The sequence below is a fragment of the Macaca fascicularis genome, chromosome 14 (assembly GCF_037993035.2).
Source record: "Macaca fascicularis isolate 582-1 chromosome 14, T2T-MFA8v1.1".
Classification (NCBI taxonomy): domain Eukaryota; kingdom Metazoa; phylum Chordata; class Mammalia; order Primates; family Cercopithecidae; genus Macaca; species Macaca fascicularis.
In genome coordinates, this window is record NC_088388.1 from 12,615,696 (window position 1) to 12,629,018 (window position 13,323).

At 42.9% G+C, this 13,323-nt stretch overlaps 1 protein-coding gene across 22 annotated transcripts in view; it reads left to right on the forward strand.

Annotated features, from left to right (window-relative positions):
- Positions 1-13,323, forward strand: part of CPSF7 (cleavage and polyadenylation specific factor 7) — a 28,657-nt gene that overhangs the window by 2,661 nt on the left and 12,673 nt on the right. For 4 of the 22 annotated variants that reach the window (XM_005577653.5, XM_015434623.4, XM_045371968.3 and 1 more), the window contains exons 3-7: positions 6,115-6,333; positions 7,163-7,266; positions 7,641-7,813; positions 11,186-11,600; positions 11,983-12,101. In XM_005577653.5, coding sequence (XP_005577710.1) covers positions 6,115-6,333; positions 7,163-7,266; positions 7,641-7,813; positions 11,186-11,600; positions 11,983-12,101 — 1,030 coding nt within the window. Of the gene's footprint in view, positions 1-6,114; positions 6,334-6,465; positions 6,532-6,592; positions 6,670-7,162; positions 7,267-7,640; positions 7,814-11,185; positions 11,601-11,982; positions 12,102-13,323 lie in introns of all 22 variants that reach the window. The other 18 variants (XM_074013469.1, XM_074013468.1, XM_074013466.1 and 15 more) reach the window with 9 other exon arrangements.

A 13,323-nucleotide genomic window follows, 5' to 3' on the forward strand; every position in this document is an offset into this window, starting at 1 on the left:
GGAGTCTCTCTGTCACCCAGGCTGGAGTGCAATGGCGCGATCTCGGCTCACTGCAACCTCTGCCTCCCAGGTTCAAGCGATTCTCCTGCCTCAGCCTCCTGAGTAGCTGGGACTACAGGCGTGGGCCACCACGCCTGGCTAATTTTTGTATTTTTGATCGAGATGGGGTTTCACCATGTTGGCCGGGTTGGTCTTGAATGCCTGACCTGGTGATCTGCCCGCCTTGGCCTCCCAAAGTGCTGGGATTACAGGCGTGAGCCACTGTGCACAGCAAAAAAAAATTTTAATTTTAAATAAATCGAATAGTTATGGATAAAAAAGTTCCAGATGTTAATTTAGTTACAAAATCATTGTTTTCCATATTCACTTGAATCAGACTTTTACTACCTTAAAAAAAAAAGAAACAGTCTTGCTGTGTTGCCTAGGCTCGTCTCTCAACTCCTGAGCTTAAGTGATTCTCCCACTTCAGCCTCCCAAACTGTTGGGATTACAGGTGTGAGCCACTCTGCCCAGTTCAGACTTTTTGCAGATTATGTTTTTCCCCCACTAAGATAACAAGAGCGCTCCTTAGTTCTTCTCTTTTTTTTTCTTTTTGAGACAGAATCTTTCTTTGTCGCCAGGCTGGAGTGCAGTGGCACCATCTTGGCTCACTGCAACCTCCGTTTTCCGGGTTCAAGTGATTCTCCTGTCTCAGCCTCCTGAGTAGCTGGAACTACAGGTGCACGCTGCCTCGCCCAGCTAATTTTTGTATTTTTAGTAGAGAGCTTCACCATGTTGGCCAGGATGGTCTCAATCTCTTGACCTTACGATCCGCCCACCTCGGCCTCCCAAAGTGCTGGGATTACAGGTGTGAGCCATCACACCCAGCCGCCTTCTCTGTTATTAATGAAAAGTTTTTCCCCTTCTAATTTCTTATCTGTGGATTGATAATGGTGCCATTCATTTCATTTTGAGAAATAGGCAGAATCCATTGTCCAGTGGAACTGCTTTGTTAGAGTAGAAGTTATTGACCTCGACAGTTTGTTCTCTGGTCTCCTCTGTTAAAAAGGACTTTTTTACAGGTCTAAGACAGGCTAAAGATAGTATGTGGACTTTAATAGATGTATATATCCAACAGGCAATATTTGACACGGGGCAAGCTGAAGAAAGTGTGAATTTTGAATATCTTATGTTTTGTGGAAGGTGATGGGATGAGTGTTTCCCCCCCACACACATGCAAATTAGTTATTTTTGACAAAGTTAGTGTTAGTGTCATCTGGAACCTACAGAAATTATTTAAAAAAAAAAAAAAAAAAAACTTTGGCTACAATTGTTAGAAGCTGGCTTAGTCTGAAGGCACCCAGTACAAATTGTGTTTTAGAATGTTTTAAGAATGTTACCGATTTCGCCCCAGGCTGGCCTATGCACAGGAAGCCTTTCATGTGCACTTTGCTCCCCAAGGAAAATTAATATTTTTCCTAGATGGAACCCTATGGTGCTTATTCCCAGATCTCTTAGAGCATTTGCTGCAAAAGCCTTTTTTGCCAGAGCTACTTTATTCCTGTAACATAGGGAGTCCTGGGATTCACACTGGCTCTCTTGGACCAGGGAGAACTCTGGAAAGGTGACTGAGATCAGTTGCTCTGCTGGGAGTTTTGGCTTCTCATACTGAGACAGGCTTTGCACAGTGTGCCCAGTTCTCTTCCTTACGTCCATCAATAAGTATTTATTTATTGAGCTACTTGTGTTTGCTAAGTGCTGTGCCAGGACTAGTGAAGTAAAAGGAAAAAAAAGGGTCCCTGTACTCAAAACAGATTCCACTCCTGGTGGGTAGGGGTGGTGGACAATGGCAATGTACAATGAAGGAAAAGGAGGGTGTAAAGTGAGAACTGTGGAAATGGTCATTATAAAGCCAAAATTTTTGATTAAGCCTTGGTTACAATTAAAAGAAACAATGGTATCAAGTTGGTTGCTCTGAGAAAAATAAATCCTAGGCTAGTTACTTTCCTCAGTGGGATATCAGGAAGAAGAGGATGGAGGGTAGGAACGTTGAGCAGACAAGTGGAGAAGATCTTACTTAAACTGAAAATCACACACCTCTTTTGTTTATAGAGAAGCAAGAAGTTTCATGAGACAGTCACAGTTCTTTCTGTGCTATTGAACACAAAATTATTTGAGATAGTCGTTCAATATTAAATATATGTTTCATGTTTAATCTCCCTGGAATGAAACTTTGAACATCAGTGCATGTAAAATGTACTTTTCACTTAATTTATAGAATTTGATTTTAGTTTAATCTATCACTGCATAAATCGCCTGAGAAAAATCTCTGGCCCTTAACTGTGTTTCTGTTTTACTAGCTGAACAAGTAAAATGAATTATGATGCTGGGGGATTAAAATCCAAACAATTTGATACCTTGTTTCTTCAGTAGAACCCTCAACAGTCTTGCCCTGTGCAGTTCCCACCAACTTCTTTGAACTGAGACTCTATGGCCCACAGAGACCATTTAAATCTTGTGATAATTTTGTATTCATTCAATCCTTTTGTTTCTAAAAGTGGTAGCCATACCAAGATCCTCCAGGATCTAGTCTATCCTATTTTTTAAGGGATCTTAAAACAGTATATTGGTTGCCTAAGCTTACAGTATGAAGGGTTTCCTGGTGATGCATTTGGTCTCTGAGCTGTCCAAATCTGCATGTTAGTCCACTACTCAATTTTCAGTGATGATTTTTACATTAGAAATTTTAGACACATATATCTGAATTACAGATACTGCATGGAAGGGAATCTCAATTTGGTTCCATTTGATTATCTGAGATAATGTGTCTCCTTATTCCCTTTAAGTTTCATTTGAAAATCCTTGATATAAAAAAAAGAAGGCTGGGTGCGGTGGCTTACTCCTGTAATCCCAGCACTTTGAGAGACTGAGGTGGGAGGATCACCTGAGGTCTGGTGTTTGAGACCAGCCTGAAACCCCGTCTCTACTAAAAATACAAAAATTAGCTGGATGTGGTGGTGCACACCTGTAATTCCAGCTGCTCAGGAGGCTGAGGCAGGAGAATTGCTTGAAGCCAGGAGGCGGAGGTTGCAGTGAGCTGAGATCTCGCCACTGCACTTCAACCTGGCTGACAAACTGACACTCTATCTCAGAAAAAAAGAAGAATCTTGGTGTGAAGTAGTGCTTTCTAAGGATTTGAGCATTGGATAGGATCAAGTGATGTGTATAAATCCTTTCTCTACCTTGAACCACAGAAGCAACTCACCATACCTGGTACATGAAGAGTGATTTCGTCTAGAGTTAGGATGGTTTGAGACATAAGAGCTATGAAATATTTTATGGTGATTACTTACACACAAAATGTTTTCCCACTTATTAGCCCTAGCTGACCTCATCTTACTTTATTATCCACCCTGTCCTCTGCAGTGTTAGCTTCTCTCCTCATTCTTTATATGCTGATCCTTTTTGTGTACAATCCTTTCTTATGGGTTTGACTACATGGAACAAGCTTCCTGTGCTTATTTGCCTCGCTGATTCCTTTTCTTGTTAAGTTGCCCCCTAAAAGTTTACTCTCTCTTGCTATTCTTTTTCTAACGTTTTTAGAAGGGTTAAGCTCTCCTGGTGGGTTTCCTTTTTTTTTTTTTTGAGACAGAGTCTTGCTCTGTCGCCCAGGCTGGAGTGCAGTGGCCGGATCTCAGCTCACTGCAACCTCCGCCTCCCGGGTTTATGCCATTCTCCTGCCTCAGCCTCCCGAGTAGCTGCTCCTGGTGGGTTTCTTAGAGTGTTTATAATATTTGAAATTATTTATATGCTTCAGGAAGTAGAATCCTTCCCCCTTCTCTATCAGAACAACCCAAGATTATTCTCTTAGTGTGCGTTTTCTTCCACTATACTTCACATAAACTAAAAAACTAAAAGATTGTTTCCAAAGGTTCTTATAATACAAGGATTGGTCTAAGAGTAAATTTTTTAGTGAGTCTTCTTCAGATCACTTCAGAATTAGCAGTTCTTGCCGTGATATTGGAGGGAGAAAGTTATGGGAGTTACCTGTCTTTAGTTGCCTTGAAGAAAGTATTTCTTCAGGGTACTGGACAAGTGGCCCAACTTAGGTGCCTCCTTTATTCCCTCTTTAAAAGAATAGCAATGTGAAACTGCTGTAGCACCCTTAAAACACTGAACTACTTGCTGTCTCTGTCATTTTGGCAGCATTGTCTTTAGCATTGTTTGAATGTTTTGTCTAATTCTTGCAATAAAAATAAAATATTTGTCTAATCCTTAAAAAGATTTCTCTGAGGCTAGGCACGGTGGCTCACGCCTGTAATCCTAGCACTTTGGGAGGCCAAGGTGGGCAGATCACGAGGTCAGGAGTTCGAGACCAGCCTGACCAACGTGGTGAAACCACATCTCTACTAAAAATACAAAAATTAGCTGGGCATGGTGGCACGCACCTCTAATCCCAGCTACTCAGGAGGCTTAGGCAGGAGAATCGCTTGAACCCAAGAGTTGGAGGTTGCAGCAAGACTCTGTCTCCAAAAAAAAAAAAAGAAAGATACAATTTCTCTGAGATAATTACGTTGTAAAATCCTGAACACTTTTTTTTTTTTTTTTTTTTAATAACAGGGTCTAACTCTGTTGCCCAGGCTGGACTGCAGTGGTCCACTCATGGCTCACTTCAACGTCAACCTCCCAGGCTCAGGTGATCCTCCTGCCTCTCAAGTAGCTAGGATTATAGGTTTGTGCCACCATGCCCAGCTAATTTTTGTATTTATTGTAGAGATAAGGTTTCACCACGTTGCCCAGGCTGGTCTGAAACTTTTGGGCTCGAGCAGTTTGCCTGTCTGTGTGTCCTAGAGTGCTGGGATACAGGCGTCAGCCACTGCACCCGGCCTGTAAAATCCTAAACATTAAGGTCCCATATTGTAGTAGTAGTAGTAATAGTTGTAGTTTAGGGGTTTTGGTATATAGTAATATATCACATAGGCAGAATGTATAATTTGCACATCTTCTGTAATACATATTCATATTATAAATGCTCACTGTGATACAGTTTATGGTATAGGTTCTTGTCGTATTTTCTGGCCCTTATATTTTAGAGAACTTTTAACTGTTTTTTGTATATCATTGAATATCGGCTGGGCATGGTAGTCACCCCTGTAATCCCAGCACTTTGGGAGGCCGAGGCCAGTGGATCACTTGAGTCCAGCAGTTCCAGACTAGCCTGGGCAACATGGTGAAACCCTGTCTCTACAAAAAATTTGAAAATTAGCTGGGCATGGTTGTGCATGTCTGTAGTCCCCAGTTACTTGGAGGCTGAGGTGGGAGGATCACTTGAGCCCAGGAGGTTGAAGTTGCAGTGAGTTTTAATTGCACCACTGCCCTCCAGCCTGGGTGACAAAGTGAGACCCTGTCTCAGAAAAAAAAAGTACATCTCCTAGATACATGTCATGGTAATGCATTGGGTCTGTATGTCATTTAAGAAATAGAACTTAGTAGGGGAAAACCACTGTTGTTATTCCCTTCCCTTTTATTTATTTTTTATTTTCTCTAATGGAAAGATGGGATTGTATACAATGAGTTTAGAGCTTTCCTAAATCATTTGTACCAATCAAGGGATTTAAATCAGTAACTCCCAATCTTTTTTGCATTTTTGTACCCACTTTCATGCTTTTCCTCTGCATTCAGTTTCTAAATAAATTTATTATTAAGTAGACAAGTGAATTTTATGTAACATTTGATTTTGGAAATAGCATAAGATGTTGAAAATAAGTTTTCATTAGCTTATCTTAGATGTGGTCTTTAGAAGTTGACCTTATTGATCATAGCAGCCCATGCATCTCATTATGCATTCTCTCTTTGCTTGCTTAATCACCCAGTGCCTTTTGATTCTTGCCAGTGGCTAAAGCCATAAACTTTACAGACTGTTACCAGAATCTTGAGGAAAAAAAAATGTACATAATCTGAATTAAGTGATACAGTTTCAACAGGAAGTTTTTCTTACCTTGTTTCCTAGGGTAGGACAAGGAAGTTTTGTACATGTTTTATCAAGTATTTAACTGGATTGTAATAAACTAGAGTGAAACAGAATGAACAAAATGAAATTTGCAAACCTACCTTTGCCAACCCCTCATCTCTTAGGACCCAGAGTTCAACAATACAGATCAGATTGACCTGTATGATGATGTGCTGACAGCCACCTCACAGCCCTCAGATGACAGAAGCAGCAGCACTGAGCCACCTCCTCCTGTTCGCCAGGAGCCATCTCCCAAGCCCAACAACAAGACCCCTGCAATTCTGTATACCTACAGTGGCCTGCGTAATAGACGAGCTGCCGTCTATGTGGGCAGCTTCTCCTGGGTGAGTGTGGGTAACCAAAAATGCTTATGGGTGGGCTGGAGGGAGAGCACTGGGAGGTGATGGCATTTTCAGAAACCACTGTTGCACTGTTTTGTGCTCTGATGGGGTTGGATTTCTTTTTCCTGGGATCAGGTTGGATTGATCTCTGAAAGAGAACTATCCTGAGGACGTACTGGTGCCGAAGAAAGCAATGATTAAGTGGGTAGTTGCTTTTTCTGCCATCTTGTTACTGCCCCTGACCCTGGGGCTTTATGTCTAGCAGGGTCATCTGTGGGACGAGATTTCAGAGTGAACACCTTGAACTCTTGGTGGTCATTAGATGGTCCTGTGATAATGGTGGGTGATGGGGATTAAAGACCTTGATAACTCTAGTATACTTGGGGTAGGTGGTGACTGTTGTTCTGCAAGTTATTTTGTCATGTTTTGGGGCTGGTGGTGGGGGTGGTTTTTCCAAGTTAGAAAATATATTTACTGTGGGGAAGTTCTGGCAATGGTCAACTCTAGCCTGTCAGATCTATAATTTAAAAATTGCTAGCTGTCAGTGTTTGAACTGATGACCAGCCAGTCCAAATGGCAGTCAAAGTTACAATAAGTTTTAATCTTCTCAATCTCTAAAGATGGGGATTGGGGGTGAGTGGGTTTGGAATTCTGTATGGGTGAGGACAGTAAGAAAAGTCTGCACTAACTGAAATATTGCCAGGCTTTTGAGTTTCCTCTGGGGGGATTTAGTTGTGACTAGAATCCTGGGTTTGGGGGGCAGGGTCTGGGACATTGGCAGGCGGGGGTATAGCTCTTGACATCTCTTCCTTTTCCATCTTGCCGGCCCCAGTGGACCACAGACCAGCAGCTGATCCAGGTTATTCGCTCTATAGGAGTCTATGATGTGGTGGAGTTGAAATTTGCAGAGAATCGAGCAAATGGCCAGTCCAAAGGGTGAGGTCTGGATTTGAGAAGCCCCTTTTAATTTGTAACCATTGGGATAACAGATCAGCACTATATTTTGGCCCTGAATTTTAATCCCTCCCACCCCTGGCCCAGCTTAATGCCTTGGTTTTGGCAAACTGCCTTAGAAAGGGACCTAGCTGCAGTGTGGTAGAACATTTATCTCTTAAGGGGCGAAGAATACTGATTTTTAATTCCAAAAAAACAAAGATTTAGGCTCTTTGTTGTTAGTAGTGCTGTGTGTGTGTTTAGTTTAGCAAGATGTCCTCTGCTTTATCAGTTTTTACTAAAAATAGAAGAGAATTTCTTTTTTCTTCTCTTGGTTGTCTACAGATTTCATTCATTTTTAATTTTTCCTTCCTAAGGTATGCTGAGGTGGTGGTAGCCTCTGAAAACTCTGTCCACAAATTGTTGGAACTCCTACCAGGAAAAGTTCTTAATGGAGAAAAAGTGGACGTGAGGCCGGCCACCCGGCAGAACCTGTCACAGTTTGAGGCACAGGCTCGGAAACGTGAGTGTGTCCGAGTCCCAAGAGGGGGTACGTGGAGACCATCTGTATGAAGGGGGGGATGTTTGTGGGTTTGTTTTCTGTGGTGTAGGCTCAGCCTACAGTGTGGATGAGTTTGGGGGAGGGTGATGGTGGTTGTAAGTGGTGTCATGGTCAACAAGTAGTCCCCAAAATAGGTCTGTATAGAAGAAAGAGCATTGTGCTGGGAGTCAAGCAGGTTCAGGTTGTAGTTTGGTTCTGCCAATAATTCATTGTGTGACCTTGGCCAAGTCACTTTACTGCTTAGGGCCTGTTTCCTCATCTGGACTAGTGACATGATATTTAAAGTTCCATCAGCTCTAAATTCTGTGTTTCTGTCTAAAAATTGGCATATGGTGAATGGGCTTAATTTTTAAGACATGCCTCTCTATAAATTATCAAGAAACAGCCACCCTAAAATGTAACTAAAAGGTGCCTATAATCTTTTCATAAACGTTAATTGGAAAGATATTGAAAGGAATCAACCAAGAGGAGTGGTGGAGAATAAGAATTGAACAATATTTCTCCAGCATTGTCCAGGGGAGAGGGTGCTCTTTTGATTACCAAATGTTTTAGTCTGTTTGGCAGGTATATCCCATTAGTAAAGTTAGAGGCCGGGCGCAGTGGCTCATGCCTATAATCCCAGCACTTTGAGAGGCCAAGGTGGGTGGATCATGAGGTCAAGAATTTGAGACCAGCCTCACCAACATGGTGAAACCCCCATCTCTACTAGGAATACAAAAATTAGCTGGGTGTGGTGACACATGCCTGTAATCCCAGCTACACGGGAGACTGAGGCAAGAGAATTGCTTAAACACGGGAGACGGAGGTTGCAGTGAGCTGAAATCAGGCCACTGCACTCCAGCCTGGGCGACAGAGCAAGACTCCGTCTCGGGGGTGGGTGGGAGAGTTAGGGGCTGGGCGTGGTGGCTCACACCGTAATCCCAGCACTTCAGAAGGCCAAGGCGGGCAGATCACCTGAGGTCAGGAGTTGGAGACCAGCCTTGGCAACATGGCAAAACCCTGTCTCTACTAAAAATACAAAACTTAGCCGGTTATGGTGGCACATGCCTGTAATCTCAGCTACTTGAGAGGCTGAGGCAGGTGAATCTCTTGAACCCCAGAGGTGGAGGTTGCAATGACCTGAAATTGCACCATCACCCTCCAGCCTGGGTGACAGAGTGAGTCTCAAAAAAAAAAAAAAGCAAGCTACACCAGACTACCCTAGTTTGAGGACAGTTTCCCTTACATTCATCTTACTCTCTTTATTCTGACTGTACTCACTAAGCCACTTTCTTATGCTAATTTGGTTTCCCAATTAGGGTCTCCTACTGGGAAGAGTACTAAGTACTCCGGTTTGCTTGGCAGTTACATTTTTCATTGTAAATTAATAAATTGGTGTTCTGGTTTATGAGTCAGTCTCTTGTGAGTTTGGTTAGCATGAATCAGTCTCCTACGGCCTAGTCACCCCGGTTGAAGCAAGTTTCTGAATCTGAGAAACCTGAGGACTAGACCTTGGATTTTCCTGACCTGATAAAGTGCAGCCACCCTGCAAGGCCCTCCCTGAGACAGTCAGCCACCCTTACTTTCTTTTGCTACAGTGGGAGGAACAGCAGAGTTTCATCACCAATGTTCTGTCACTGCTTAGGTCCAGCTCTCAAAATAGTGCCTTGTATTGATTGGGTTTATCCTCCAAGTAGAAATAGGACCACTTTGTTCTTGCATAGGAACAGCTGTTCTTTTAACTAGATTGACAGCCTAGATAGATTTGGGGTGAACTCTTACTGCTCCATGTTAGAAAGGACACACTTTTCTTCCTTGACAAGTATTTTCAAGTTCCCTCTGTTTTGGAGTCTTTCTGTAATTCGCCGCTGACCTTCCTTAGGTATGTAATTTTACAGTTGTATTGGGAATAGCATTCCTACTTCTACTCAGCTGCTTTTCATGTTACCTTTCTTTGCTGAAAAGATTGTAGTAACTGAGTGCAGTTTTTCTCTGTCGTGCTGATAAACCTGGGCTCTGTTAATCACTAAGTAAAGCTGGTGGACTTCCTCTGCATAAAAATGGTTGCCTCTTTTGGGACTTGTAGCCATAGGTAAAAAACAGAATCCTTGCAGATGTGACAACAGTAGTAGCTGGGGAAGTGGTTAGCTGTCAGATGACACTTGCCTAATACCTTTTTGTTCTTCAGTTTGAGAGAACTCTAGGAAAGAGCCAGTTGCCATGTGTTTGGGACATGAAGAACAAGACAGCACTGACACTGTTTCTGTAGTAGAGAAGTCTAGGTGGTTGTCAGCATAATTGATTCCACCTTAGGCTTTACTCAGGAGCTGGGATTAACTATCGTGTTCTAGTTTAAGGAGCACTCTTTCCCTCCACACTTGCTGCCAATGGCATCTTTCTATTTCTAAGACTTCCCTGGTGTAATGTGATCTTGTTCTATTGGATTCCACATTAAACAGGCTTAAACTGTTAAACTGGAGAGAAGGAACAAGTTTAATCAAGTGACTTGACAGTGTCAGAATCCATGCTTCCAGCTGTTTAAAACATGTTCTGAGCTCCTGTTGTGCACAGCACCATACTGGCATGTGGTGATGGTGTTCGTGTTAGGCTGCCCTGAGGAGTAGAGGATTTTGGCCATTGAAATGTAGCAGGAGTTCCCCAGATTTAAGACATGGTTTGTAGCAAGCTTTTGCTAAGCATCCTTACTGTCAGCTGTGTGTCATGTGCTCGTGCTGTGGGCAGATCTTTTATTGGCCTATCTCCCAATTTTTCTTTCACTTAACCTCTAATTGTCTAGTCTTTATGCGTGTCTCTTTCTTACCCTGATTACTGGTTTTAGTATGTAAATAGAAGTGTCATCCAGTTCCTGCCACTCCCTCTCTTCCCATAAATTCCCTAGCCAACACCCTGTGGCAAAGAGAACATTTTAAATGTGCAACAGGAAGAGGTTAACTAGTATTAGTTTAAGGAGAGAGATCCTGAACTCTTCAGGAGATGTGGGGTTTCAAGTCAACTGCAATTCACCTGAACATCAGTGAATACTGTCATTTTCTCGTGGGCTATCAGGATCCTTCTACATTTAAAAATAGAACATATATGTAAGGATAAATTAAATCTGTTCTGAAGCACTTCTGGAGTTCTGGATGAAAAACATTCTTTGACAGGATTTAGGATGATACTGTTTTTTGGATTTAATGTCTTTGTCTTTACTGAGTTGCTTCTGACCTTCTCTGAAGCCAAAGAAAAGGCAGATGATTTTACCTTCTTAGCCACTTTAGTCACCTTCCTCTGTGGGGTGTCTGGTAACTCCTGAAGGATGAACTGGTCCTGTGGGTTTGTGTAAAGCCTGGGCAGTAACGTTAGTTCTGTTTTGCTTCATAGGAATACCTCCACGGGCCCATTCCCGAGATTCTAGTGACTCTGCTGATGGACGGGCCACACCCTCTGAGAACCTTGTACCCTCATCTGCTCGTGTGGATAAGCCCCCCAGTGTGCTGCCCTACTTCAATCGTCCTCCTTCGGCCCTTCCCCTGATGGGTCTGCCCCCACCACCAATTCCACCCCCACCACCTCTCTCCTCAAGCTTTGGGGTCCCTCCTCCTCCTCCTGGTATCCACTACCAGCATCTCATGCCCCCACCTCCTCGATTACCTCCTCATCTTGCTGTACCTCCCCCTGGGGCCATCCCACCTGCCCTTCACCTCAATCCAGCCTTCTTCCCCCCACCAAACGCTACAGTGGGGCCTCCACCAGATACTTACATGAAGGCCTCTGCCCCCTATAACCACCATGGCAGGTAAGGACTATCTTGTTCCTTTCAGATTTGAGCCAGGGTTAACAAGTGTGTTAAGCATTGTATTCTCCCTGAGAAAGTGAGCACTGAATCCTTGTTCTTTCCCTTATGGATATTCTGTTGTCACAGCATTGACTCCTGGGAAGTAGTTTACAATTTGTTAGTGTTTTCATTTGATGTTTTGATTGCATCTTAACCACTTGACCCAAACCATGTCCTTTATATCCCTTTTAAAGGTACTTAAATTAAATGCTGGAGCAGGTGTTGTGAATACTACAGATGTCTAGCATTGTTGTGTGTTATGCCAAAATTACAAAAGTATTGTAGAGTACAGTAAAAATAATAAGGGATGTGAGCAATCAAGGATGGTATTTTCTTTGTACAGCCGAGATTCGGGCCCTCCACCCTCTACAGTAAGTGAAGCCGAATTTGAAGATATCATGAAGCGAAACAGAGCAATTTCCAGCAGTGCCATTTCCAAAGCGGTATCTGGAGCCAGTGCAGGTAACTCATGCCTACCTTCACTGCCTTCTCCTTAACCTTTACTTTTTTTCCTGATTTTGTCATTTCTTGGCTCACTACAACCTCCTGGGTTCAAGCGATTCTCCTGCCTCAGCCTCCTGAGTAGCTGGGCAAAAGTTCAACAAGATAAAGTTGGAGTACTGTAGATATCAAGAGCGGCACACTTTGAAGAGCAATACGTAACCTGATTTCTTGGCCTTGGGGAAGTCCGACTGTATTACTTAGCCTGTATCTAGGCCTGCCCTCATGAAAACCAACTTAATGCCTGGAATATAAAGAATTAATACAATCTCAATATGGTATTTGCTGTAGAATGAAATTCCTGCCTCGTGGAAATCTCCATCTCAGTGGTTGATCTTTAGGTTTAGTGTCTACCGAATACCAGATATAGACCCTAGGTTTTTTTTAGGAATGATGTCTTGACTGGATAATGTGTTTTTTTGTTTGTTTGTTTTGAGAGGGAGTCGCCCAGGCTGGAATTCAGTGGCGCAATCTTGGCTCACTACAACCTCCTGGGTTCAAGTGATTCTCCTGCCTCAGCCTCCTGAGTAGCTGGGATTACAGGCACTTACCACCACGCCCAGCTAATTTTTTTTTTTTTTTTTTTTGTAGAGACAGGGTTTCACCATATTGGCCAGGATGGTCTTGAACTCCTGACCTCAAGTGATCCGCCTGCCTCAGCCTCCCAAAGTGCTGGGATTACAGGTGTGAGCCACCACATCTAGATAATGGTTTGCTATGAAATCTCATTACATTTGGGAGTCTAAGCAGAGCTGGTAGGTAGCCTGTTCTAAAAAGAGGCAAGTCTATAGATAGTCATCTTAAAGCATGTTATGCCCTTACAGCAAACTTTTGCCCTGCTCTCAGTAGTAAGTGGGTAGAACCAGCAGCCACGATTCTGAAAGCCCTGAGCATAAGATCTTTGGTTTCTAAAAGAAGAGGCTACAGGAAGTTTCAGAGTACTGGTCCAGTTTTCACATCATGACATTAGCCGTATTCACTTCCTTCCTGCGCGTTCCCTACATGAATGTAAATGTCTGTGATTATCAGATCTCCTGAGAAATAACTTAGCCCTAAATATTACCATCTGCTTTCCCTCAGTTTTCATCTTTGCATCATCCTGCCAAACTTTTTTTTTTTTTTTTTTTTGAGACGGAGTCTCGCTCTGTGGCCCAGGCTGGAGTGCAGTAGCACGATCTCAACT